General features: G+C 37.4%; 2 protein-coding genes across 10 annotated transcripts in view; one reads left to right on the plus strand and one right to left on the minus strand.

Annotated features, from left to right (window-relative positions):
* The window catches only part of TDRD9 (tudor domain containing 9), a 70,093-nt gene that overhangs the window by 5,117 nt on the left and 39,450 nt on the right, over positions 1 to 25,526 (plus strand). For 4 of the 6 annotated variants that reach the window (XM_042047730.1, XM_042047732.1, XM_042047729.1 and 1 more), the window contains exons 2-6: positions 13,251 to 13,357; positions 19,940 to 20,037; positions 20,493 to 20,714; positions 22,722 to 22,844; positions 25,172 to 25,252. In XM_042047730.1, coding sequence (XP_041903664.1) covers positions 13,251 to 13,357; positions 19,940 to 20,037; positions 20,493 to 20,714; positions 22,722 to 22,844; positions 25,172 to 25,252 — 631 coding nt within the window. Of the gene's footprint in view, positions 1 to 1,085; positions 1,162 to 13,250; positions 13,358 to 19,939; positions 20,038 to 20,492; positions 20,715 to 22,721; positions 22,845 to 25,171; positions 25,253 to 25,526 lie in introns of those variants that run through there. The other 2 variants (XM_042047731.1, XM_042047733.1) reach the window with 2 other exon arrangements.
* RD3L (RD3 like) lies at positions 172 to 4,111 on the minus strand. Of its 4 annotated transcripts, XM_042047737.1 has the most exons (5): positions 4,030 to 4,111; positions 3,766 to 3,938; positions 2,767 to 2,858; positions 1,776 to 2,078; positions 172 to 937 (listed from the first exon to the last, which is right to left on the minus strand). In XM_042047737.1, the coding sequence occupies exons 4-5, from the start codon at positions 2,069 to 2,071 to the stop codon at positions 640 to 642; spliced, it is 594 nt and encodes a 197-aa protein (XP_041903671.1). In that variant the 5' UTR covers positions 2,072 to 2,078; positions 2,767 to 2,858; positions 3,766 to 3,938; positions 4,030 to 4,111; the 3' UTR covers positions 172 to 639. The 4 variants fall into 4 exon arrangements, with proteins under 4 accessions (XP_041903671.1, XP_041903669.1, XP_041903672.1 ...); XM_042047735.1 differs by having other exon boundaries at positions 2,767 to 2,855; positions 3,766 to 4,053; XM_042047738.1 differs by lacking the exons at positions 3,766 to 3,938; positions 4,030 to 4,111 and adding an exon at positions 3,086 to 3,289 and having other exon boundaries at positions 2,767 to 2,855.

Consider the following 25,526-nt stretch of genomic DNA (forward strand, 5'->3'; position numbering starts at 1 on the left):
GCTGTTAAGTATCTAGTAGTTTTGTTCAGTTGTCCACCTTGATATACTTGCATGTGCAAAGTATAGTTTAGAAAAAAAATATAGAAATAGTACCTGCAGCATGTTATATGTTCCATCTGTGTTTTCATGCAACTTATTCTTGACGTTAAGAAATAATTACTCAGCTCCAAAAAGTATTTACCAGTTTATTTGATACAACTGATAATTATATTAAACCATTTCTTTTACACAGTATAAAGTTCCCATAGAGCCTAAAAGCTATGTGACAAACACAGAAGTTTTTGTCTAACACTGTGGATTGATGCTGTTTCAAAATATGGAAAGCAATCTTTTTTTGTTGTTTAAATACTTCTAGCTCTATGTGGCTAAAAATTAAGATGCTTCAGAGTTTTTTTCAGAAACATCTACATTTTTGATTAAAAGATGGCTTCAAACACAACAGCTCTAAGAAGCTATAACGATAAAAGGTGAGTTGATACTTAAAGTTACTGCATACTAGCTATTACAAAGGATTTTAATATCTGAACTTGGAATAAAAAGGGGAGCATGTCACATTTCTTACTCTTATGTGTCTGGATGGCAATTACAAGAAAGGAATGCGGGTGGCTACATAACTTTTTGAAAGTAACACAAACCAACTTAACTTGATGGGTAGTAATAGGGTAGATTCCAGATTCTGTGAGAGAAGGTGGGAAACATGCTTTGTGTATTTTTGTCGACATAACTTGAAACCGTGGGGATTTCATCTTTGTCCGACTTGTTGGAGCTGTTGCCATGCGGACTGAAATGTTCAGAGCAATTTGTATTCCATGCATCTACCAGCTGCTCTGCTTGGTTTTCTCTCTCAATGGTGGTAAGAAAATCTTTTAAAACCTGCTTGAATATGTAGACTATTTCCCAGGGTAAAACATCATTTTCTGCCAAAACTTCACGAAATCTAGAAACAAACAAAAATTGAAATCTAATCATTGGCACTGAAAACTTTTCTTCTCTGCTCATTTGGGGGTGGGGGAGGAGGAAGTGACTGCATTCTGGTGTCATTTTTTCCTTGCTGCCACATTTCCCCACTCACCTCCCCCAGAAGATTGTAAGAGGAAAAGAGCTCTTGACAATGCACTGGCTGTGCTCCAGCTATTGTGGATTGAAAATGGTTGTGATTGGGTAGGCTTTTTTTTTTTTTTTTTTTTTTTTTGGGTCCATCTGGGTAACTTGATTTAAACTGACTTTGCCTTTAGGTATATTCTGGGCTTTAAAAGGTAAATGGACTTATTCTGTCGTTTCTGAGTTCCCAGAAAATGAACCTAAAATGCAGGGATAGGAGAATTTTTTTTTATAAAATGTGTGGAGGGATTTTTTTTTTAAAATTTATTAATTTACAGTGATTTTCTAGTTTTTAGGAGCTTTCTGGTATTGTGGGCAGCAAGGCTGGATTTCTGCCTAGTAGTGCATTGCATTAGTCCTTTTATTTGATTTTTAGTTGCTGGGTTGCTATTTAATAAATAATAGGGATAAGAAACAGGAAAAACTGGAAGCATCGAAAGGTCATATGAGATTTCCTTTGTTTGGATTAGACCAGGAAAATCCTGATTTAAAACTTCCTTCAAGTGCAACATATTAAAGTGATGATGTAATTTCTAAAACACCTGTAAAAATGCGCTCCAGTTGCTGGTCATTGCTGCTTTTGAAGACCAGAGCCAAATACAAACTTTGATTAGGTAGAGAAACATCTTACTTGTGATAGAGAGTTCAGAGTCAGGGAAATACAGAACAATTACCTGCTGAGAACAGTTCCTGTTTGGCAAGGCTGGATTTGTGAGCACAGAACTTCGAGCTGCCGTTGCTCAGTAGCTGGAATTGTTGCTTGAGGGTTTTGGTTCTTGAGCCAGTTGTAATCCATGCCTGTTTTCTGGACTTTCTGTTCATTTTCAATCTCTTGCACTAGTCTTTCACGCTCTTTCAGGTGCCATTTCAACTCCCTCAATAGGGTTTTTGTAACTACTTCTGATCCAGGACATCTTGTGGGTTTGCAGGAATCAGTTTTTGACCATTTCATCCAGCCGAAAAGTGGCATTTTTAAGCTGTAAGGGGAGAGGAAAAAAATGAGTTTTGCTTGTGTGTGTCCAACTGATTTAGTTCTTTTTACCTGTAGACTTCCTTCTTAGGAACTGAATGTTTGAATGAAACTTTTTTATGATCGTAAAATAGTTTGCTGTACAAAATCACCAGGCCATAATGAAATACGACAAGCCTTACACACCTTATAATTTTTCCTGTCTCTTTTCTGAGTTAACATACTATGTGAAATTTACAGCATTTGAAAGTGTGTATCTATCGTCTTGGAAATATTTCATATTTTATCTTGAGAGCGTATATGATTAAAAAAAAACCCAAACAAAACCAAAAAACACCAGGGAAAAACCCCACAAACCCCATCAAACAAACTAACAAAAAATGCCCCCAAACCCCACAAAAAACCCAATCAAATAAGAGCACTCCCTCCCAACGAAACACAAAGCCCCAAACCTCCGAAATTTGAAGTTACACATACATTTAAAAATGAAATTAATTAATTGATAGTTAAGTACTGGAACTTTGCAAGATCTGGTTTTACAACGTAGGTATCAATTTTTATTTTAAATATTTTAATTAAATTATTGTTCACATAATCTGGAAACAGAAATCTGGTAGAATAGACTTTTAAATTGCAGTTTGTAAGAAATCATGCACACACAAGCATGCAAATTGGAATAAAATAACATAAATTACCTCTGCAATTGTCTGTCAACAGTGTTGTTTCAGGTGAGTTTGCTTGAAGGTCTCTTATTCTAGCATATCCCGTTTGCAGGTTGTTAGTACTGCTGGAAGAAAACAAGGGGTTTTTTTCTCTTTTTCCTTTTTTTTTTGTTTTTTTTTCATTTACTCAAACTGTGCTCAGAAAAAATTACTTTCTGTACTGAATATGGCAGTTTAAGTTTTTCTGCTTTTAAGGTTCTTTTTCATCCTCTGTACTGGAGAGAAGCAGTAATCCATTTAACCTAACATGGTCTCTTAAATACTTTCTACCAAGTCCATTAAGATCTCCTACCTTTGAATTGAATTCTGCCGATGGCAGCAGTTTGAAAAAAGATGGTAACAATTTCAAATGCTTGTTGCTAAATCCATCCAAATGTATTGTTGGCAGTGAGATGAATAATGATAGTCTGAAGCAGCTACAGACGTGCTTGTAGCTAAAGTTAAGGCTGTCGTATGATGTGATGCTTGGCTGTGCATAGCTGTAGGTCACAGTTTAGAGCTGTATTTTTATGCCCGTAGAGTGCTAAAAATAACTACGTTGCTTTTATCATCAAACTAAACTTTCAGGCCATTGAGATGCTGGAAGACTTATCTCCCATTAGAGGGGGATCAGGCTGTTCTGCTGTCATTTTTAAACAGCTAAGAATAGTTTTTCTCTAGTAAAGATCATCTAAAGCTTTTGTTAAGTGAGTGTTGACAGAAAAGATGTATTTGACAGTTGCTCAGGATTTTGTCGCTACATTAAATGCTTCTTCAGATGAATTTCATCAATCTCATGGTTCTATACTTTTTCATTACTGTGCATAGCTGTTAGCATTTTTAATTAACATTTCAAATGTGTTTAAAGAAGCCAGGCTGTAACACCTGCAGTGTGCCATGAAAGACACGTTAATCTAATTAAAGGAATAGAATGATAAGGAGATGCAAATTGAGGTCAAACTGATGTAAAAAGCCCAGAATTGTAAGTCTTACCATAGACATTGCTTCTCTCTGAACTGGCTGTCAGCTGCCTGCTCCCTCTTTCCTTGATGAATATTTTGAGCATATCCATTTTTAAGGTTCATTCTCGGGGATGGCACTGTGCACGCCAAAGGTCGCTGAAGGAGCCATTTTCCGTTCCAGTTATCCGGTCTCTTCCTATTAATCTAAACAGTAGCCATGGTTTAAGAAATGCTGCCTTTCTTCCCCTTGTTCTAATGACTGTCTTTGCTTCTCCTAAGTATTTTTCATTCTTACCTTTTTCCCCTCCGCTGGTGTGTTGAACTGTTGGGAGAACAAAGGTTCTCTAAATTTGTTCTAGATGTCATACAACATAAAGGATGACGTGTATGGCTGTTATTAAAGCTGATACTACTTATACATTGGAAAAATTCAAATGTCAGTATTAATCCTCTTCAACTGGAAGGTTTTCACATTGCATTGTATGTGGTACTATGAAAAAGGAAGGGAGCTAGGTTTATGATGACAGAACTGTCCTGACAGATTTTCAGATGAAATTAAAATGCTCCTTGCCACCTCCTTTACAGCACAGTTAACATGTCACCACTTTTTTCCACTGTATCAGTCTGCAAGTAAACTGCTGTACAGTGTAAAACCATTACAGCATCTTTGTAAATTAGAGATGCCTACTGGAAGGTGTGCAGAGTAATTAAATGAGAAACCTACAACTTAATCTTTGGTTACATCGTTGAAGATTCAAGGCAGGATCCTGAGGGTTGTGTTTATCTTTCAATTGATAGGAGAGCATTGAAGCTGAAAATTTGTATTGCTTCTACTTTTGTATGCAATTCAGGTGTGTATTCAGGAAAAGATGACTGCTCATGTGGGGCTGGCACTGGAAACTGGACCTCAAAAGTACAGCAGTAGTTTATGCAGTTTCTATCCATGGTTATCTCCTGGAAGCTTTTTTAAGAGTTAAAATTCTACCCAGCTGTCCCTAAATGTATTTGTGGATCTGCAGTGCTGTGTCAGGGTGGAAGTTTTGCCTTGACTTAGGCTGATAGTGGGTCTGTTCCCTGAAGGCACTGTGGAGTTCGTCTTTATTAGTAACTTAGTTAATAATGTCTTAGTGCCCAGCTCTGAGCGTCCTCAGTCAGAATAACAAGTGTTCCCTGGTGCATATGCAGAACAGCTCCTGTAGTCATGTGCTGGGTTTATTCTGTTATTTTCTTTTACCCTGAATATAAATTACACTCAGTTCCGTTTACTCCTTGATTTTCCAAGGTATATTTAGGGAGTCTGTTATTAATTCTTAATTTGTCTGAGGTGAAAGGATTGTCAGTGTGGTGTTAGTACCTGTCATGTTAAAAGAATTCCTCCAAAGGTGGTGTTTGCACCCATGGTGATGGGTGTGTTCTGGGTATGGTTTGTACTGAAGAGCTGCAACCAAACCCAGCATTGCTGGGAGAACCCTCATTTTTAAAGTGATTTTGTTCTGCCATGTGGGTGGCTTGGTGTGCAGGGATGTTTCATGGGAGTGCAGGTATGGTTCATGGCTCTATTAACCTGAAAATATCTGGTACTCAAAATCTCATCTGTTCAAGTAATTCCTCTTTTGTCTTTTCCTGTTTGATATCACAGATGTAAGGGGGAACTTGACAATTAAGATGTAACTTAGAAATACTGGTTGCTTTTAATTTTTTTAAAGTTAAAATTTCTGTCAAGTTTTATGTTGAAGGCATAGCACAGCTACAGAGTAAAGGTATTTATGTACACTTAGGACGTGAGTACAACAGACAACATACAGATTTAAATAGTTGAAACTTACCACAGGGATATAGAGAATGCATGTTTTGGGGGTGCTGAATATGCCTGAATTTTGACTTCTTTGGTGCAAAAGCAAAGCATAACTCCAAAGGAGTGCGTTAAGAATGACAGTGGGGTGGTTTTGTGAATATTTGCAGGACATTAGCCTTGGAAATGAGTGAATTCTTACTTGAAAATCATCGTGACTATCTATACCATCTACGTTGAGAAGATGTGGCTGTTTCTTGGCTAGAAAGAAATGACACAAGATGTTTATTTTACCCTGTCTGCTGCTTTTTTAAATACCTTGAAGGCTTTTTCTAAAAAAAAACCCCAAAAACCCACAAAGTAAAATAATGCTTTTAACAGAGGAAACTTAAATATTTACATGATGTGTGATTAAATAAGTTGTACATTCTGAATATGACCTTTCAACACTACAGTAATGAGTAACTTACTGTAATAATGCAGAAGGCATATTCCTGAAACAGGCTTATCATGCTTGCAAATCTGCTACTCACAAAGAATAAATGTTCTCTAGGGATCAGCTGTTTTTCCAAGTGTAGTGTTTTCTTATGAACAACTATCGCTCCAATTGTATTCTGGGAGAAAAAAGCTGCAAATTAAAGTCAGCTCTGAGTATAGCAAGAAGACTAGTCATAAGACATGTGCCTCAACGTCACATACACAAAGTTCCTAAACTGACAACCAGGTCCTGTTATAAAAAAGGCAGTCTAGTTAAACCTGGGGCTGCTGCTGTGCCTGTCTTTGAGGTCTAGGAATTCAGTACTTACTTGTGCTGACGTGGCTGTTGGAAGACACACTTTTTTTTTTTTTTTTTTTTTTTTTTTTTTTTTTTTTTTTTTGACAAAGCCAGTTTGAGAAGTTGGTGCTGAACAGCAGTTTGTTCAAAACCAGCTCCATTTAACCAAATATTATACTGAGGTGAGCATCCAGGCATGATAAATGGTGAGAATAGTTGGAGGAGAAGCTTCTTACTCTTTTCTTTGGAAAATTTTATGGCATCTGTACCGTCTGAGATGTTATTGGCTCTTCTAGTTGAAAGGGACAAGAAGTACAGCTCTCTTTATGAATGAGGCATGTGTCACAGACTGCGTGACACTGAGAAATTATTATCCTAATTCTTACTTGACCAAAAGTGCTGATAGCAGGTCATAATCATTGCTGCCTAGCTAACATTTCAACACCCTGGTGTAGTGTTACGTGTTCCATAATTCTTTCTTACTATCTTTTGCTAATAATCATATACTGTGTTTTGCTGCCATAGATTTTGTCTGAAGGGCTGGTGATTCTTGTGGGTTAAGCTCCGTAGACACCTCAGCACCACAGAGCCCCTCACTTACACTTTGCTCCCCCTCAGTGGAATAGGGGATGAGGAATGGAACAGAGAAAGAAAAAGAAAAACTTGGGTTCAATATAAAAGCTGTTTTAAGAAGTGGAACAAGAGAGAAAAACAAAAAAAGTGATGCAGAGGCAGCCACACATCACCTCTCATGGGCAGACCAGTGTCCAGCCAAGTTATGAACAATAGATGGCAAACTGAACTGAAACCCCACTCTTTTCCCTTTTTGTTGGTGAGCATGACACTACATGCATCTTTCTGGTTTGTTTGTGTTGCCTTCCTGGTTATGCCCCCTCCCAAACCCTTGTGCACCCTCCAGCCTATTTATGGGGCAGGGGAAGGTACAGTGTAAGAAACAGCGAGGTCCTTGATGCTGTGCAAATGCTGTTCAGCAGTAACTAAGACATTTGTTTTCAGAAGTGCTGATTTAGTCACAATTTTAAAACACAGCATCATGAAAGTGCTATGAAGAAAATAACCCTATCCCAGCCAGCTCCAGAACAGTTACAAAGAAAGGTTACCAATGCTCCCGTCATCTGAGCAGAGAGAGATTTCATAATATAATTTATCCATAGCTAGCAGGTTGGATGGTTTCCTTCCATTTATAAGTGCAGCACCACTCTTTGGGTTTAATCAACTTTGTAGCGTATTTTCTTTTGATTTGACAGAACGATTTGCTCAGGCTGTTTTGGGCTGCAGACAGATGGTGAGTCTACTTCCTCTGATCACTTCAGACAGCATTTGACTACTGCTTTTGGTTTTTTAACAGTTATGAGCATAATTTGCCATAAGTCTACACAAGAGGCCTCCTGGTAAGACTCCACATTTGGTCCTTTGCTGTGACAGTGAAGAACAGAATAATTTTCTTTTAGCAGTGTTAACTGACAGAAGTTTGAGTAAGCTATCATTGCACTTCTGGTGCTGAGATGAATAAAACCAGGACATGTTTGAAGCTGATTTCTTCCAGTTGGACTGTGTAACGTTAATGTCTCTGGTGCTGATGACACTTCACTAATAGGCAGGGGAGTTTTAGGCATCAGTTTGAAATTGAGGCTATCCTGCTTTTAATACTAATCTTCAGGAGCATTCTTCTAAATTCAGAGCAGTCTCTTACTTGCATTTTATTTTTCTCAGAGATTTATTTAATCTGGATTTTACCAAGTTGGTGACCAAATGCAGAAAGAGAAGTCCATCAGCAGCTCATCTAGAAGAGTCCAGTTCTTTGAAGCCCAGCAATTCATCCTACTGACAGAATCCGGGAGCAGAAGACAGTTAATTTGAGGATTTGGGCTGTTTCATCCTGGCCTTTGTGCTTGTTATGTTTCTTGGATTTTAACTGTGAATAAGGTGCAGAGTTACTGGTTTGATATATGTGAAGTATTTTTGAGTTGTTGAGTTTCCATAGTCTATCCAATTCCAAACATTTGCATTTGAGTTTTTCAGGATTCCACAGTTGTTTTAGTGCTCTTGCCCCCCCCACTCCCCAGCCTACTTAAGGTTTTAAAACAGGCAATCTGAATTAACACCTGTGAGTAAGAGCAGTGCAAGCCTTTTAAAATGCTTATATATGAAGACTTTGTCACTAAATCTAGCAAATTACATTTTAGAACAGCTCTCTTACTGGGAAAAACCTCTGCACCTTACTGATTCATAGATTCTTGAAATAATATATAGTGACTTTGTGAAATCTGTATTTTAGTTTTTAATAGGTTACATTTATTCTGAATTCTATTAATTCAGTCCGTTTTTGTGGCTGAAACATGGCTTTTGAATGACAGTACGTGATTTCATTGAAGTTAGTGTATTTCTGCAGGTAGGACTGATCTTTTGTATAGAAAACCAACTTCCAATTAAAAGGAAAGTAATTTTTAATATGTCCTTCAGTAAACCCAGTGGAAGGTTATTTGCTGTCATGGCAAATGTTCAGTTATGTAAAGTGTCACATTACTTTAGTTTCAGAAGAGAAGCTTTGAAACAGTCTACTGTATATATCTTACTAAAATTGTACGGCAAAATACTGCTCTGTATGTTACAAGGTTAAGTGTTTTTTTCAAGTGATTTCCCCCCTCCCCAAAGATCTGTAAATAGGTAGGCAGTTCGTGTGCGTGACAGAAGCCATGACTTGAGGCAGTCGTTCTCTTGTCATCTGTGAAATGGATGACACTAGTTTTATGTTCAACTCCTAGTCCCATGTGCATATGATTTTTGTGTTAAATGAGGCAGAACATAAATGAGTAGAAAGTTCATGTATAAGACTTTTTAAAAACGCAATCCCAGAAGACTTTGATGTTTCAGTTTTGTCTCTAAGATGGACATATTCTAGTAGTTATATGGCCTTGAATAGGAGCTTCTACCCTGAAATTAGGTGGTTAATAGAAATTTTTTTGAAATTGGATAAGCAAGCATCTTAATCCTTGGAATTTCATTGCATGCTTGGATATTTTTTTCATACAGTCAGGTGTGCTGCGTAAGCAATGTTTATTTTTTTTCAGGGAATAAGATTACATATCTCTGTTAGTTTAATAAAGCTTTTTTTAAGCATTTCTTCCAGAAGCATTAACTGTGTTCAGTGTAGGCATTGGCATTGTAGTTAATTTATGTCATCAGAAAGGGCCAAACAAATTACCTGTCATAGTTATGGTTGAGATTGGGCTGTTGATTCTAACTTGAATGTATGCAAAAAATGCTTTGGTGGTTATTACTTCAAGAGCTCAAATACAATTATTTACTCAGTATACTCTCTTATGGCCTTGTTGATTTATTAGAGGTCATTCTATAGCTTGAAGAAAAGAAAGACCTTTCTCTAGCTGAATTTGTTTAAAGAAAGGCACCCTCAGTGTATTTGAAAGCATTTACAATCAAATGTGTCAACAATTTTTGGTGTCAAACTGTGTTTCCCTTCTAGTAATTCCCCTGAAGTGGCAGCTTGTATTTAATTTTGTGTTTAAAAATACCTTGTTTCAATCAAATGTTCAAAATTAGTTTGACTGGGCATGTGTACCAAGATTACTCATATTTCAGAAAAATGCTACCGTAGTTAAACCACATGATACGAAGTGAGGAAAGAATCCTGTTACCTCGTAAGACAGTGTTAATTCTTTTCCAAGCAGAGGAGTGCACCTCTTTGCCTGGATGGAAGGGGTCTTGCCAGCCACTGCTTGTCAGGCTCAAAGTTCTGTCTGCTACTTCTGAGAGTGTTTCTGAAAATAGGTAGGTCTTGAAATGTACACACCTTCATGGGTAGATCTGAGGATGTAGCAAGAGTTACTTGTTGAGTGAAGTCACTGACTGATTGTGTTCTCAGCACTTTATAACTTTGTTTGCCTTTGTCCACTTTGGGTGAACAGTGTCACATGGTTGCAAGTTCAGCCATAGAAATCTGGCTCCTTTAGAGAAAGAAATACACCCTTGATATGCATAAGATCAAGTTCACCTACTTTTTAAATATTCTGGTTTTTCTTCCTTGCCCCTCATTTTAAAATCTCCTGCATTTCCTTCAGTTTGTGACTTGAAATTTCAGTGATTGTGTTAGTCACAAAAATGCTTTTTATTGCTTCTTAATTTGGTAGAATTTTGGCTGTTTTGTATGTGCAGCTGAAAAGGCTGGAAACTGGAAAGCCTAGGGAATAGGTACTGTAACATGGCAGGTGTACCAAAGGCAGGTTTTCACTGTCAGGAAGAATAGAAATGGGGAAGAAATAACTGGTGTATGGAACAGACAGGGGATTCATAAGTAGAATCCAGAAAAGTGCCTTCATTAGCATAGCCGTTCTCTAGCCTGGAATTGATTTGAATTTCTGAATCTTGTTATTCTTTTGCTGTCAGCAAATTTTGTTTAAAATCATTAGATTTCCACCTAAGGGAAATTTCTTTCTCCAGGTATATAGGATGATATATATACCTCCCACTGATGGCATATTACTGCTTACTTAGAAGGAGTCTATCATTCTGGTGATGTAGGGGAGCTCCAGGGGGCTTCATAAGGATTTCTTTCCATTTTGCTTAATACCCCCCGTTATTCTGTAAGCTTTTAATTTTATTAATGCTGAAAGGTACAGCATTAAAACATCAATAAATGATACAGCAAAGCTTATTTGTTCATTTCATGTTCCCATATGTAATTTTCCAGTTGCATATTATTTTTCTCAAGACTGGGGCCTGATTTGGTAAGTCAAGTGTGCGATTTTCATTCCTAATGACTGGCTATTGAATGTCTTGTTTATTCATTGTGTAGCCTGAGGTTTATTTACTGCGTGCTGTTTTCCGAAGACGGAAAACCTAAATCTTGAAATAAAATATTCAGATATTTAAAAAAAAAAAAAAAAATCTATTCTCACAAATGACTGAGGTCATGCTGTCCTCATTAATATATATATATACACACACACACACTTCTGGGAGCCTGTTTTGAAATGCTTAAGAGTCTTAAAGTTCCAGGAGATGTAATTAATTAATATGTCTATTTATTTAGTTAGTTAGTTATTATTGTTCCTTATCTGTTCCTTAACTGATTTCAGTTGCTGCTTAATACTGATGCATCTGCAAGGCCTTAACTGCAAGCAATGTGCACAGTCCCACCTTTCCCAGCCTTAGCCCCTCAGTGGGAGTTTTCTATTGCAGTGATTTGCTTGCTGTTGCTCAGGGCTCTGACAAGCAATACCTGCTCCTCTGTGACAGCACTGACTGCTTGCACTGGATAGCTTTTCCTCTCATGGAGAGTCTAAGGAAAAGTTACATTTACTGCATAACCAGGTTTTATTTTCAGCATATGGGTGTCCAGTGCACTCAGTGAGGCTGCAGGTTTATGGAAGTGAAAAAATAATTGGTTAGATCTGTAAAATCTGTACAGTGTGTGCATACAATGCTGCTCAAGTGAGATTGTGCAGCCAAGCTTCATTATGGTATTTTCAGCTACTGAGTGCTTGATTGACTTTGATACCGTAATTGAATTTTTGGGTTTTATTTGTGTTAGATATACACTCGGTAGAACTTACGTTGCAAGCAGTCTGATATCCTGTATATAAATTTTTGTATATATTGTCTCAGATTCAGACCTTTTGAGGAGTGTTTCAGAAGGGTTTGAGTTATGCCAGTGTTGGAAATAGGCAGCTGTTGCTCACGTAGCCATTGTGCAGGTGGCTGCTGAATCTTGCATTAAGAAATACTTGAGGTCTGGGGGAAATTGCTGTAGATCTATGCCCAAAATATTGTTAAAATTGGATCAGAAGCTATTTCTTACTGTGTTGGCAGCAGTAGGTGATAAGTACTTAGTGTTCTGTTCTGAACTGGGCTGAGTGAATTGTCTGTAGCAGAGCCAAGCTGGCACAGAGTTTGCCTTGGCAGAGAAGGTGGGTGCTCTGTGGCATCAGAATCATGGGTATTTCCCTCTGTTGAGGGCTGTGTGACATAGTGCCATGTTAAAAATCTCATGTAGCTTTCAGTGTCATTGTCCTTGGAGTCAGCGTTGCCTGTTTTTTGGGTCAAGAAATAAAGACTTCCACAGCACTGTCCTTTCATAAGACACAGAAACGGTTTTGCTGTGCCTTAGTGAATTGCTGTCTAGGAAAGGCACAGGGCCCCGTTTAAGTTAATGTGCAAAACTGTAATTTCAACCCCTAGTTTGTATTTTTTTAAAAACCCCCTACTTTTGATGTGTTCAAAAGTCTTCTATGTTTCTATGTTCATCTGTGATTTAATAACCATACAGTTAATTGTTGTTTACATGATATGTTATTCTCTAGTGAATTTCATGTGGATTTCTTCACACTGTTTATGTAGAAGAGACTTTTTAAAATCTAATTTCATTACATTTATATCATGAGTAACATTTCTTGTGTGTAATAGATTTCCATAAAATTCAGTGATCAGGTGATTGTGGTTTTTTCCCTGACCACCATAATTTCTTGGCTTCAAGTCAAAATTTTATTCTTAAAAGCAGTTGAGATGATTGTGTTTCCTCCTGTCTTCTTCCCCTGTCCACAGGGAATCATGCAAGAACTAAATGTATTTTCCTAATTGTATGTGGCGAGAATTGATGAAACGGAGCTATTTTATCTTTGTTGAGAAGAAATTGTAGTCTTTCATTAGAAGAGAAATTTCTCGGTATTGAAGACTTAAAGGATGGTATTTTGGGAGCTCAGTCTTCTTGAGTCTAAACAAAAAGATTTAGTATGGCATTTTCCTCAGGCTAGTATCTTAATGCATAGACTAATTTTTTTTTCTGAAGTTTGTTCATTGAAGTAGTTCCTGCATGACATGGAGAACTTCCTGTATAATGCTGTTATTTCCAGAGATACCAAAGACTTGGATTAGGAAGCATTTATTGATTTATTATTCCTTTCCTCTTCAGACTGCCTATCTCAGAGAGCGTTGGAACTGAATATACTAAAAAATACAGACAAGCAGAGGAACAAGAGCTGAATGTAGCTGGAAATGATCAGCATGTCTATAAACCAGGTAAAAAAAGAAATTAAATTATTTGCTTCCTATTACAAACTCAGATAAACCCGTCCTTTTTCTCCCTGTTGTCTTTACCCTATCTCCTTCTCTAAACAAAACTATGAATGTATTTGTTAGCTTAGTGAGGTATGTGCATTAGTTTGTTATATATAAAGCATGGTATTAAAAAGTAAACACCTCATTCTCTGGAAACCACAATGTATAATGCTGTTGGATAGGTAAATGTGCACACATCTGGCTTGTTGTATTGGTAAATGTAGATATGTGATTGAAATAAATCTACAAGAAAAAGACACTACTCACTAGATCATGCCTTTGTTCTGTTTTCCCATTTTCTATTTGTATTTCGCTATGTTCTTGATTGTTGCTTTGAGCTGCCTTTAGAGAGAAATTAGATTGCACTTCTTTTCTAGGAGCTCTGGTAAAAGCAGTGTAAGGCTGACTCACTTGTCAGGGCAGCTCAGCTTCAAACTCTTACTGTGCTTCTTAATTTCCAAATTTGTTAATGTAGCTGATTTCATGAGAAAAGGACGTTTATGTTTTATCGGTCTGTGTGTCGTTCTCTTAATACTTTCTGTATACCTTTGCTGGCGTACCAAAATGTGACAAATTAAGAAATTTTCTAGAAATTACTGTCCTTCAGTGCATCTGCAAATTCTCTGGCCTCTGGAACTCAGGCTGATGAAGCCGCTTGTGGGATCTGTCCTCAGCTGAGATGCAGTAGGGGCCCTTGTCCAGTTCACCACGTGCAGTGCGCCTCATCTTCTGTCCTAACCACAAAATACTGTCTCTTATTCCCTTGACATTGCATAAAATCTGTGGGAGAGGAGGTATTAAAAGGTGAAAATGGGGGAATAGAGACTGGAAGGAGCTTCCCATGTTGTAGTTCAGGAATGTAGTATTCCCTAGTCCTTCATGTGCTTTGCTAGGTAAGGAGAGATAGCAACAAGTTGATTAAGTTTTGTAGATGTTTCTTTAATAATACAGTGGTATTGATTAATGCAAGGAAATACCATAGCTCATTCAATACCTTTTACCTATTAAATCAGAATTCTGTCTAAAAAATAGACTAGTAACTTTAGCAGCCCTAGTCATTAGCATGACTTTGGATGGGACTGATGCTAGCAGTGTTCCTTCTGTAAAAGAAACAGGATTATAATTTAGGCATTTTAGGAAATACTTCTGTGTAGTCATCCTAGTACATTATTTTATAAATACCTTTTTTTTTTTGGTCTACCCTAAAATATTTGTCCTTGAAATTTATACCTTCTAATATTTATTCTCACCTTCCACTTGTAACTTACTGAAACAGCATCTAGTTAGCAAAGAACCTTAAAAAACCACTGAAGTATTGGCATATTACATAATCTCTTACTATTAATATGTTAGATATTTTCCTCAGTCCCTTGCCCCCCTTCTCCCTGTTCTGTTCTTTGTCTGTCTCATTGTCTGGAGTCTCAGTTGCTTCAGGAGCTGTTCGTGCAGTGTTGATGCCTGCCTGCTCTCATCAGTGCTCTGCTCCCCACGGTATGTGATCCAGTGGCAGACTCTAAGCAAACTGGATAGTGACAGGACTGGAACATTCCTACGGCGTTCTGAGGCTGAGCTGCCAAATCTCACCTAGATAACATAAAAACTTCAGAAAATCCTGGTTCTTACTGCTATTAGCTTTGACTTACAGATAGACTCAGAAATACTGTGTTAGGATAGTAGAATAAAAAGCATAAGTAGCATAAGAATTGTACTGTTAATTTCATAGTTTATGTGTATGTTGTTCCACATTTGAGGCCGCTCTTCTCTTAATGTAGTGTGCTCATCATTCAGATTTCAAGAGTTTCAAGATGTATTTGTAACTATCAGCTATGTTGATCTGGAAGGGTATGTTCTCCTCAAGAACATGAGAATTGTCATAATTGATGAAGGATTTATCTAGACCAGGACCTGTGAGTCGAGCTGTGTTGAGTACAAATGTAGTCAAGAAATAACCTTCACATGGACATGAGAAACTGATTTGCTCTGAAGGTTCTGAATTGGTATCCCTTTTGTAGCTTCTTTCTCTCAGAGTTGCTGTTCTAACTATAGGCAGTATTTTCTGTGCAAATTGATAGCCTGTTTTAAGTCTTGCAGTTACTGAAACTGCTTGTGTTTGTACTGCTTGTGCCTTGTTACTTGACGAAATTCTATTGAGTTTAAATCTTGTGCTTTCCAATTTCTTTGAAAGAGCATATGCTTTTATACTGAGAGGACAAACAGAAATGCCTGATCTGCTTCTGTGTTGGGGAAACAGATCATCAGGGAACTGCATTTAGAGTTCTGCTTCTGCAGAACATGGTAGAAATGATACTGCTGTGAAAAGAAAGTTGAAGTGATTAAATAAAAGCAGAAGAAAATTCTTTGTCATAACTGTTACCCAAAACAAGTAGAGCATTAGCAGTTCTTCCCTGGCCCACCAGGCTCATTTCACATTTGGTACTGGTTCTTCCAGGCTCCACACACTTTTGATTCAGTGAGGTCCTAGGGTGTTGTGCAGAGAGAAACCTTCCAGAGCTGGATGTATGGGACACTTACCACTTTAACCACCTAGTAGAAAATATTTTTTTCCAAATTTGGGAATTTTGAGCTGTACAGACTAGAGTTTTGCGCTTCAGAAAGCATCTAAAATCCTTAGTTCTCTCTTTTTTTTTTTTTTTTTTTTTTTTTGCTTTAGAGGACACAGCATTATTTTCATGAAGCTTTGTGGGTGGCAGCATTATTTTTCTGTTCTTGGTCTTCATGATTTTCATGTTATTAAATGGATGTCTTCCTGGAGGCCTTCTAGGTTCTGCCTGAAGTAATTGCTTTCAGAGAGAAAGAAGAAATTTAAACATTGTTTCTGATATATAAGAAACTGAATTCAGAAAAGATGCATGCCAGGAGGATTAATTGTAGGACAGATCCTCACCCCCAAAACCTTCTGTATATAAAATATGTTCAAATTAAAGAGGATTGCAGTAGAGAAGTCTCACCAGACAAGTATTTTCTTAGGAATTCTCTGGATTAAGCTCATCAAGGATCAGTCAGCAGCAGCTTCATGTACTTGGTGTTTAATTCAGGTAGCGCCATGTTGTGGGCAGTCCTTTTGCTTTTTGGCTGTTACGTGTAGCTTTCCTTTCTTATGAGCTTCCTTGCAAAGTGTAATCACTTTGTGTGTTGGTAGCTCAGCAGAAGAATGATGAATGATTTAGTAAGCATCTCATTTGATTCATCTAACGTGTACTTTCAAGTATATTGTAAGCATCTCATTTACTTTGCTTAGTGGCAGATAGCAATACAGGTGTGCAATCTCTTCTCCCAGAACTGGTGAATATAAAAATCTAATGTTAAAGGATCTCTTCAAATTCAGTTCAGGAAATGGGTACCAGAGGGAGTACATCTGCTGTGATTACTGAGATACTGAAAAATTGCTCTAGGCACTAGGCTGTTTTAGTCATGGCAGTTGATGTCTCTACACTTGAAAAGGAAGTGAACAGGCAAATTCATCTTCCCCATAACCAACTTTTCTGTTTCTTTTTTGCACTGACTCTGGATAGAGAAATTAATATTATTTATTCTGGACTGGCACTAACGCTTCTTAGACACTGAAATATTTTGCTTATCCTAAATCAGCATGGGGGGCAGTTGCATGCTTCCTCAATTTACTATTTTCAGGTTGGAAGAGTACTGCATTCTCTGTATGTCAGAATCCAAGGTGCAGGTTAGAGCATGATGCCTTATGAAGGTGTGCACTGGTTGGGTCAGTTGTACTGGTCGTAATAATGCTTTTCAGAAAGTATAAGCAACTGAAAAATCAAAAGTTTGTGCTTTTCCTGCTGATAATTCTGTAGACCTGTAGCTGAATTTTTAGGTGCATCTATATTGGCAGGAATGACCTGCTTTTCTGAAGACCAGTTCTCATTGGTGGATTTATTACACATTAGATAGGAAAAATCAAAAAGAAAAACCCCAAGCAAACCCAAATGTTTGAAGGTAGTTCCACTGTATGGCATAGAGTCCACAGTTGAATGGTTTTTTAAATCAGTAGAATAACCTTGGAACTTTTCATAGGGGTGTACGTTCAAATGTTCTCTTCTGCAGCAGGTCTTCATGGTTCAGAACATGAACAGTTGGTTAAAACAGTTGGTTAAAAATAAAGGTGAAAGTGTTAAGGTCTTTTAAGATGGTTACTCAAGTTTCCCATCCCAATTTCATTTTGTTACGTTTTTTACTAAGGATCATAATAGATTTCAGGTGGAGTTTGTCCTCAGTTTGTTAGGGTGGGGCATTTTCATTGCTGCTTGGGTCATGCCAGTGTTCATCTCAAGTTGCCAGTTTGCTGAGGCCCAAAACTGTTCTCTCTCCAGGCAGAAGTCTCACAGTTGTCATGGTATTAGTTCCCCAGGCAAACTCAGTAATGTTTCTTTCAGTTTAAGCACAGAAGACCTGTCTTGAAGAGAAAAACCCCAAACCACACAGTGTGTAGTACTTGAAGCATGGTTATATGGCCGTCAGTTCTTAAACTCTGTATGGTGATTGTGGCTAACATTGAATCACCATTTACTTCTGGTATCATTTTTTTTTTACAAATTCCTGTACTTAGGAGAGGGTAAGATATTGCTGTCTTAGAACTGTTATATAAAAAGCAGTATTAAAAAAGTTATGTTTCGTCAGTGAAAAAGATTATATATACAAAATTAAATTGTTTCTCAGCAGGTACATGAATACTAGCAGCTGTTTCTTTACTTCTGGTTTGTTCCTTTGTGGTTTTTAAATAAAATTCTTAATTGAATTTTAGGTTAATGATTTCTTACCGATACAATGGGGTTTGTACTAAATTACAGAGGGTTATTACATGAATCCTACCATTTGAATTTTTTGTGCCTCCCTCCTTATTTATAAGCACTATTTTAAAATTGCTACTTTGTTCTTTTAACATTTTAACTTTTTGAAATTCCAGTTGTTTCTCTGAAAACCGGATAGAAGTGGGAAGGTTATGTTGCTCTAGCAGGAATCTGCTTGCACTAGGATCTGTTCCCTAGCAGCTTGGGGTTTCTTCCAGCGTTGGTCAAATCACACACAGCTATGGATGTCTCACTTGTGACATGTTTGTGCCAGAGGGAAGCCACTCAGCCTTTGTACAGAGTTGCTGTGGCAGAATGCTATATATATGAATTTTTCTGGGGAATATATTTAGAAACTTGACCAAAAGTATTTTAAATGACAGTTAATATTCTGAAAGGATGGTGCTATCAGGTTCTGGTTTTGTTTGTGTTTAGTAGTGCAAAGTAGATCCTTGTGCAGTGATCACCTTTCACTGTTGCATTACAGAGTCCAGGTAAAACAATTTTTCCTGTTGCAGAATGTGGCTTTAGGAGAACTCTGTTTTTTAGTGCATTATTAAACTGTCATAGTAAGCTGTCCAGCTTTTGGGGCTTTGTTTTTTAGTGTTAGAATAACTTAATTTGTATTCCTTGACACTTTGAGACAATCTGGGGCTTGGAACACATTGAAATGTGGCACAGAGATAAGATGCTGTTCTGCCTGCTTCTGCTTCACTGCTGTGTGAGATTGTTAGAACCTTTCCAAAGAAAGGGAGCTGTAACTGCAGTCAAGTATTTAGGCTGTAGCCTTTATTTTGAAGTAATTATTGCCTTTGTAAAAAGAATAATAGAGTTCTGTCTAGCTACTGTATTTCTTAGAGAAATAACAACATAAAAAGAAGGTTTTACTGCCTGTATGTAAGTATCCATTTCACGATAATACCTGGTGAAACCCTTTTGAAGTGGAAAGCATTTCCACTTTTGATTTCATTATGCTGTGGGTTTTTTAGCTAAATTGTTTAATTGTAGCTTGCAGAATTGTTGTTTACCACAGCCTCGTCCAGGTTTTCCCCTTCTACACCTCCAGACCTGTTATTTTGTTTTTCATGGTCAAACCAACTGCAGACCTCTGAGCAGAAGCTCACGCTGGCACTGAAGGGTCTTTATCCTGTATTACCCAGTGACAATGGGGACTAACTCCTGCCAAGAGACTGCAGAGTGTAGTATCACACTGAAAGGTTATCATGGTGCTAAAACCAGATTTATTTTAATTGCTAAGTGGTAGAAATATAATGGTCTTCCTGTCAATAAATGGCTTATTTTGTACTGTGGCTCCAGTAGACTTCAAGAGGAACAACAATTCAATATGAATAAGGCATATTTTTTCAGTATTGTAAAAAATTCTTAGGTTTACAAGTAGAATTGGCAGTTGTAATGCAAACTGCAAAAATCCAGTTTTTTAAATTAAGAGAAAAACATGTAGAGTTGTATACATCCTTTACACTGATGGTGGTTTACACATAGAAGCAATGTTTCTTGGAGCTCCTTCCAGTAAAACAGCAGTTGCATAAACACAAAATATCTTCAATTTACTAATACTAAAAAATATTAATTCTATTAATACTTAAAGTATGCAGTTCACATTTTGGAGAAGTTAGGTTTCCGAATACTGTTGTCATAATCTCCTGCTGGTCTTTCCCTTTCTCTATTGAAGTAAGTTACTCTTGGTTATTTTTGTGCCTAGGTACTTCATTGTCTCAGTGTGAATCAAGTGATTCAACTTCTATACCAATAAGTAAGTGTAAATATTTGGATATGCCTACAGCCAAACACAGGGAAAAGGTAATGTCAGTGTGCTTTCTCCTATGGAATAAATCTGAAAGTAATGTTTTGTTGTGGCTTTGGGGTGGGTTTTTTGTTTGTTTGGTGTTGTTATTGTTGTTTTTTAAAAGGAAACCTCTGTTGCTGTTTTAAACGCTGTACAGAACTCGAGTTTTTTACAAAACCATTGCATAAAATTTCTTAGAGGAATAAATGTTGCTGTTAAATTTTCTGTTTATATAGGCATTCATGTAGAATATGTACGTGAGTGTGTGCCCATATTCTTTTCTGTGATCTTCTAATGTGTTTTAGGATTCCAGTTATCTCCAGATGCCTACAAGATGATAGAAAAGATGGCACAGTGTTTTGGAGAAACTTGCCTTGTGGCTTGGAAGCTGTTGTTATTTCTAATCTGTTTAAAACCCTGTTTTGAGTTGTTTTGTAGACTTACGAGTTTTCTTGAAAAATTGTTTCAGATAGTGTCTCTGATACAGAACAATTCAGTTGTGATTGTAGAAGGAGCGACTGGCAGTGGAAAGAGCACACAGATTCCACAATATATTTTGGATTATTGCATGAGCCAGTCTATGCCCTGCAACATTGCTGTTACCCAGCCTCGGAAAATTAGTGCCAGCAGCCTTGCCAGGTGGATTAGCAAGGAGCGATCATGGACACTAGGTGGATTTGTAGGATACCAGGTATGAGAAACCTTCGAATTGTGATTTAAAATGCATTAAAACGTACTGTGTATTCTTTCTTGATTGCTTGTAAGCAAATCTAGCATACTAAAGGAACATTAGAGAATCTGCTTTTTAAGTGGAGTTGCTATTTTTTATCTGTCTCCTGCTAAATGCTTGTAATCAACTTGTAAATTTGAACAGATATAAATCCTGGTGGCACTCCCAACAGAAATATTTGTCTGCATTGGACACATCTACATTATTAATCACTGGAATTGTTGCAGGAGAACTGTATTCTGTCATTTTTCCTTTGAACTCCTTGAATAACACACTTTATCTATCTGACTTCACTACATTTACCTGTCAGCTTTGTCAAAACTTTCATGCATTTATGATTAGGTTGTTTTGTGAACATCCTGTTGTTCCTTTCTAACGTGTGGAAAAACTCGAACTAGTGTTTTTCTCTTAAATCTGTCTCCTCTTTTTGCTTTGTTGAACTCAGCTTCAAGATACGGTCTGTCCCTCTGTTTGTAAACTTGATGCCACTTTCCTCTTTTGTCACAGGTCCTGGTGCTTTGATCAGCTCCTTGTCAGTACCCACACTAAGCTGTGGGAATGGTGGTTTCATTGTTAGTTGGGCCACAACTCCCTGGATGAGCTGCTCTGGTTCCTCAGGCCAGTGCGTTCGCACTGGTGTTGACAGTGGGAGGGATGTTCCTGAAGAGTTGTCTGCTTCTGGAGTCCTCTACTGGGAGGAATATTTGCTGGGTTTTTCTTCCTCTGTGCTTCATTCTGTTTCTTGTTGTTTCTTCCATTCTTTCTTCCACTTAAGGTAATATGTATATGTTTGCTGACATGTATATAGAGCTTTCTTCTTCTTCATGGGTCTGCAACTTCAGGTTACTTCCTAATGTGCTACATGTGATGCCATTTATGTGTGTTAGGTGTTCTTTGTTACCTTTAAATCTGATTTTTGTACAGTTTTCAGATCTGGGGGGTTTGATTTTTAACTGACTGTGATAGTTGTTCATTGCATGGGCTCTTCAGCGTCAGGCTTCTGCTTCATCTGTTACCCATATCTGCTTTCTTCTGTGCCACATCTTATACACAACAGCAATAACCAAAACAGCAGTGTGTTATCAACATTATCCTCCTACTAAATCCCAAAACCACAGCACTGTACCAGCTACTAAGAAGAAATTAGCTCTATCCCAGTGAAAACAAGGACAGTTATGTATAATGTTTTTTTCAAAGTAGTTTCTGTATAAAGCTTTTGTTGTGATTTTTGATGCTTTGAATTAGTCATAAAATTGCTAAATTGAGTCATTAGGCTAGTGAGTGTCCAAGACATATAAAGTGGTGCTTCCAGACTGTCTTCAGGACAGTGTATGTGGATGTGCTGTGTTTGTTTCACCAGCACTTGTGTGAGCTGAGCAGAAACAGAGTGAAATGGTGGAGCACAAGATATGTCTACTAGGCTGATGTAAAGCTGCACACGAAAAAATGGTCACAGCTCTTCCTGCGTTGGGCAGGTTGCACGTGAGAGAGCTAAAATTACAGAAGTACTTTAGAATTCAAAAATCTGCTATTTAACATAGGGTTGTAGAACTTTCAGGAATATGTTGCCTGGTCTCTGTGATAACTTAAACCTCTTCCCTTTTCCTGTCCTGTAAGTAGCTACATTTTGGCTAAATCTTCTTCTTGCTCTTCATATCGATGGCAAGAATCGTGTATGGTTGTACCTTTAGAAGCCTTTGAAGAATTCTCTGCCCAAAGTCCCCAGTAAAGGATTTTGATACTTCACAAAACTTCGGAGTTTCAAATTTTTTAAAAATTTACCCCTAAGAAAAACCATTTAATTGGTTCTGGTAATAACACTTCTGTACAGAGACTTGTGCAGGTTTGAGTAAGTAATTTGATGGGTTTACACTGTGTTTCATTTTGGGAGTTCTTTCAGGTGCATGTTTCTGTAACTACATTAAATACCTGTTTCCAGCTAGTATGTATTTTTCTTACTGCTATTAGTTAAGTTTAGAGAACGTTTCAACGAAGGAGACGAGGTTGCTGTATATGACAACTGGAGTTCTTCTTCAGAGAATAGTTTCTGCCAGGAGTCTCACTCAGTTCACACATATTTTCATTGATGAAGTAAGTTGTTGGAAGTAAGTTTAATTTTCATATTAAGAAAGCCTTCTCTTTTGTCTCTTACCATACAAGAAAAGAGAAATGCAGACATTTTCTTTTAAAGATGTTTTATATAAGTTGTCTAAGGTAACTGAAATAGGCTTGTCAGCGTTCCTTTGAGAAACAAGTTTAGAACTGAGGGTGGGGGGAGGGTTTTTGGGAATGCTTAACATTTGATACAGGTGCCTTGAAATGTTTTTTGAAATCCATCTTGTGGAATTCAGGAACCTGTCCAGCTAGGCCTGTCAGGGGGAGGCAGCTAGTTTTCACTTACTTGGATATTACAAAGTCTGTTCTTCAGGTGTGTCCTGAAAAATATCTCTGTGAAAGTTCTGTCTCCTGGCTGTAGGTACAGTTCACTCATGTGGATTTCATTATTGTTGCTGTCACTTCACTAAAAAGCTAAAGAAAATACACTTGTAATTTGTGTATTTTTACATATGTATATACTTATTTTATGTGGAAAGCAATATTTGACTGTTAATCATATTCAGATGTGAAATTTTGTGGTCACAAATCAGGAATGTAAATCACATGTAAGATGTGTGACATCTTGGGGTGTAGTGATACTGAAGAGGACTTGCAGGTTTGGGATTTTTGAGGGGAGGGCTTTGGAGGGGGGTTGTTTGGTTGGGGTTGGTTTTGGTTGTTTTTGGGGGGGGTTTTTTTGTGTTTTGTTTTAGTTTGTATTTTTTTATAAATGCTGTTTTTCTTTTTTATCTTATTACTGGTATTGTAGCTGAGAGCTACTTTAATTCTTGGATATTTGAGGATCAGGGAGACAGTACTTAGTGTACCATTAGACTATTACAGTAACAAGACTGTCATGACTGCACTTTAAATAGTACATTGGAAATCTGGAAAAGATTAGGCAAGTAGTTACATTTTTGTATGAAGAAATTTAGTACTTCATTTAAACAGACAGAAGAACAAAAAAACCTCAAGGCCTGAAGAATCATATCAGTGGTCTTGGAAAAGATTTGAGCACTCCAGTGTATTAGCAGAGTGTTGGAAACCATAATGTTTCCTTTAATAAGGAAATGCAGGTTAAATGTAGATTCAAAAGTTGAACCATAGAAGGTGTATACACTGAGAGCGTTATTATTCCTTTAGTTTTAAAATTTATTAATTACATGCAAAAATTAATGAGTGAGGTTTTCTGGCCCCTTACGTAGGAGAATGGGTTTATGCAGAGGTTTTTAAAACTTTGTTTTCTTGGGTGCTGTAATTTGAACTGATGCTATTGGCTTGTATCACTGGTTTCAGCAGCATTCATCTGTGAAGACTGTATGTGTGTTCTGCTTCCCTAGCCAGAATTCTAGTCCCTCCTGTTGCCATATGCCAGCTTTTCCCCCACACCTACTACAGAGATTCTGATCTTGTGCCCACAGTCACTGTTTTTAACAATTGAATGTTCTCCATGACAGAATTGCAGGTCTCATCTCTCTTAGAGTACTGCAGACATTTAGGAACATACTTAAAGAAACTAGGACCAAAAGTCTTGACATCTTACAATGAGACCTTACTGGTAGCCTGAAAACTACCTTAGCTAAGTTTGGTTTTGTAATGGGACAGTATTGAGTATAAATCTTATCTTTATATTATGTTAGAAATGGCTAATTAGTTTGCAGGAGATGAATATTGACTTGGGAAGGCTGAACTCCAGAAAAAGGTGCTGCACTTAAAATATTTAAGCTGTAATTCAAGAAAGGGTTATGGTCATCATGGGTAGTGTTGGGAAGAAGTATTTGCTGAACTCTAAGGAGAAGTCAGAAGGCTGAGGTGCTAGGATCTATAAAGAATTGGGTATAAATTAATGTTTTAGAAAGCAGTTGTGTATTTGGATCATAGCTGGCAGCCATTGGGAATGAGGCACGTCTGTTTGATTTGCTTAGTTTTCAGACAAACCAAAACAGTCCCTGGATCATTTGGGATCTTACCAGTACAGTTGATTTACCCAGCATCTGTATCATAGACCTAATCTGTCACTATCAGCTCTAGTAGAACCAGTGGCTAGAGCTCAGGATTGATTCTCTAGTCATTATTCTAGATTTTCATAAATTAATAGTGACATGATTTTCACAAAGGGTGCTGTAGTCATCCGAAGACTGTTCTTGGGATTTCAAGGTGTTATTAACATGCCTAGGCTCAAAAGGTATGCTTTCTTTTATGAAAACATACTGTTATTCCAAGTTAGTAAAATAAGGCATAAAATTGAGTAGAAAAGTAAGAGATTATCCATGATTTAATTTTCATTAATTCATCCTCCTCTTTTTGACAATGTCTTCCAGGTGCATGAGCGTACAGAAGAAATTGATTTCTTGCTCTTGGTGACCCGTAAACTGTTGTGTACAAACTCACAGTCTGTAAAGGTGGGTTCAAACTGAATTCTGCTATTTTTTCTTGCAAGAAAATTTTTGCATGTCTTTTATCTATGAGGGTCCTATTTCTAAAGAATTTGCAACCAATTAGTATGTTACTACTTTTTACTAAAATATTATTTAGTTTGCCACTCCTCATAAGTAAGCAAGCTAAGGGGCATTCTTTTCCTGGCTGCTGTAATGTGTTCTGAGAGACTTCTTTTTTTCCCCTCATGTTAAAATGCATTAGTTTCTAAAGCCTGCTTAAGGCTAAAAACTGCACGAT

The sequence above is a fragment of the Corvus kubaryi genome, unplaced genomic scaffold (genome assembly GCF_017639235.1).
Source record: "Corvus kubaryi isolate FWS band 111438036 unplaced genomic scaffold, C.kubaryi_AGA036_p1.0 66, whole genome shotgun sequence".
Taxonomy (NCBI): domain Eukaryota; kingdom Metazoa; phylum Chordata; class Aves; order Passeriformes; family Corvidae; genus Corvus; species Corvus kubaryi.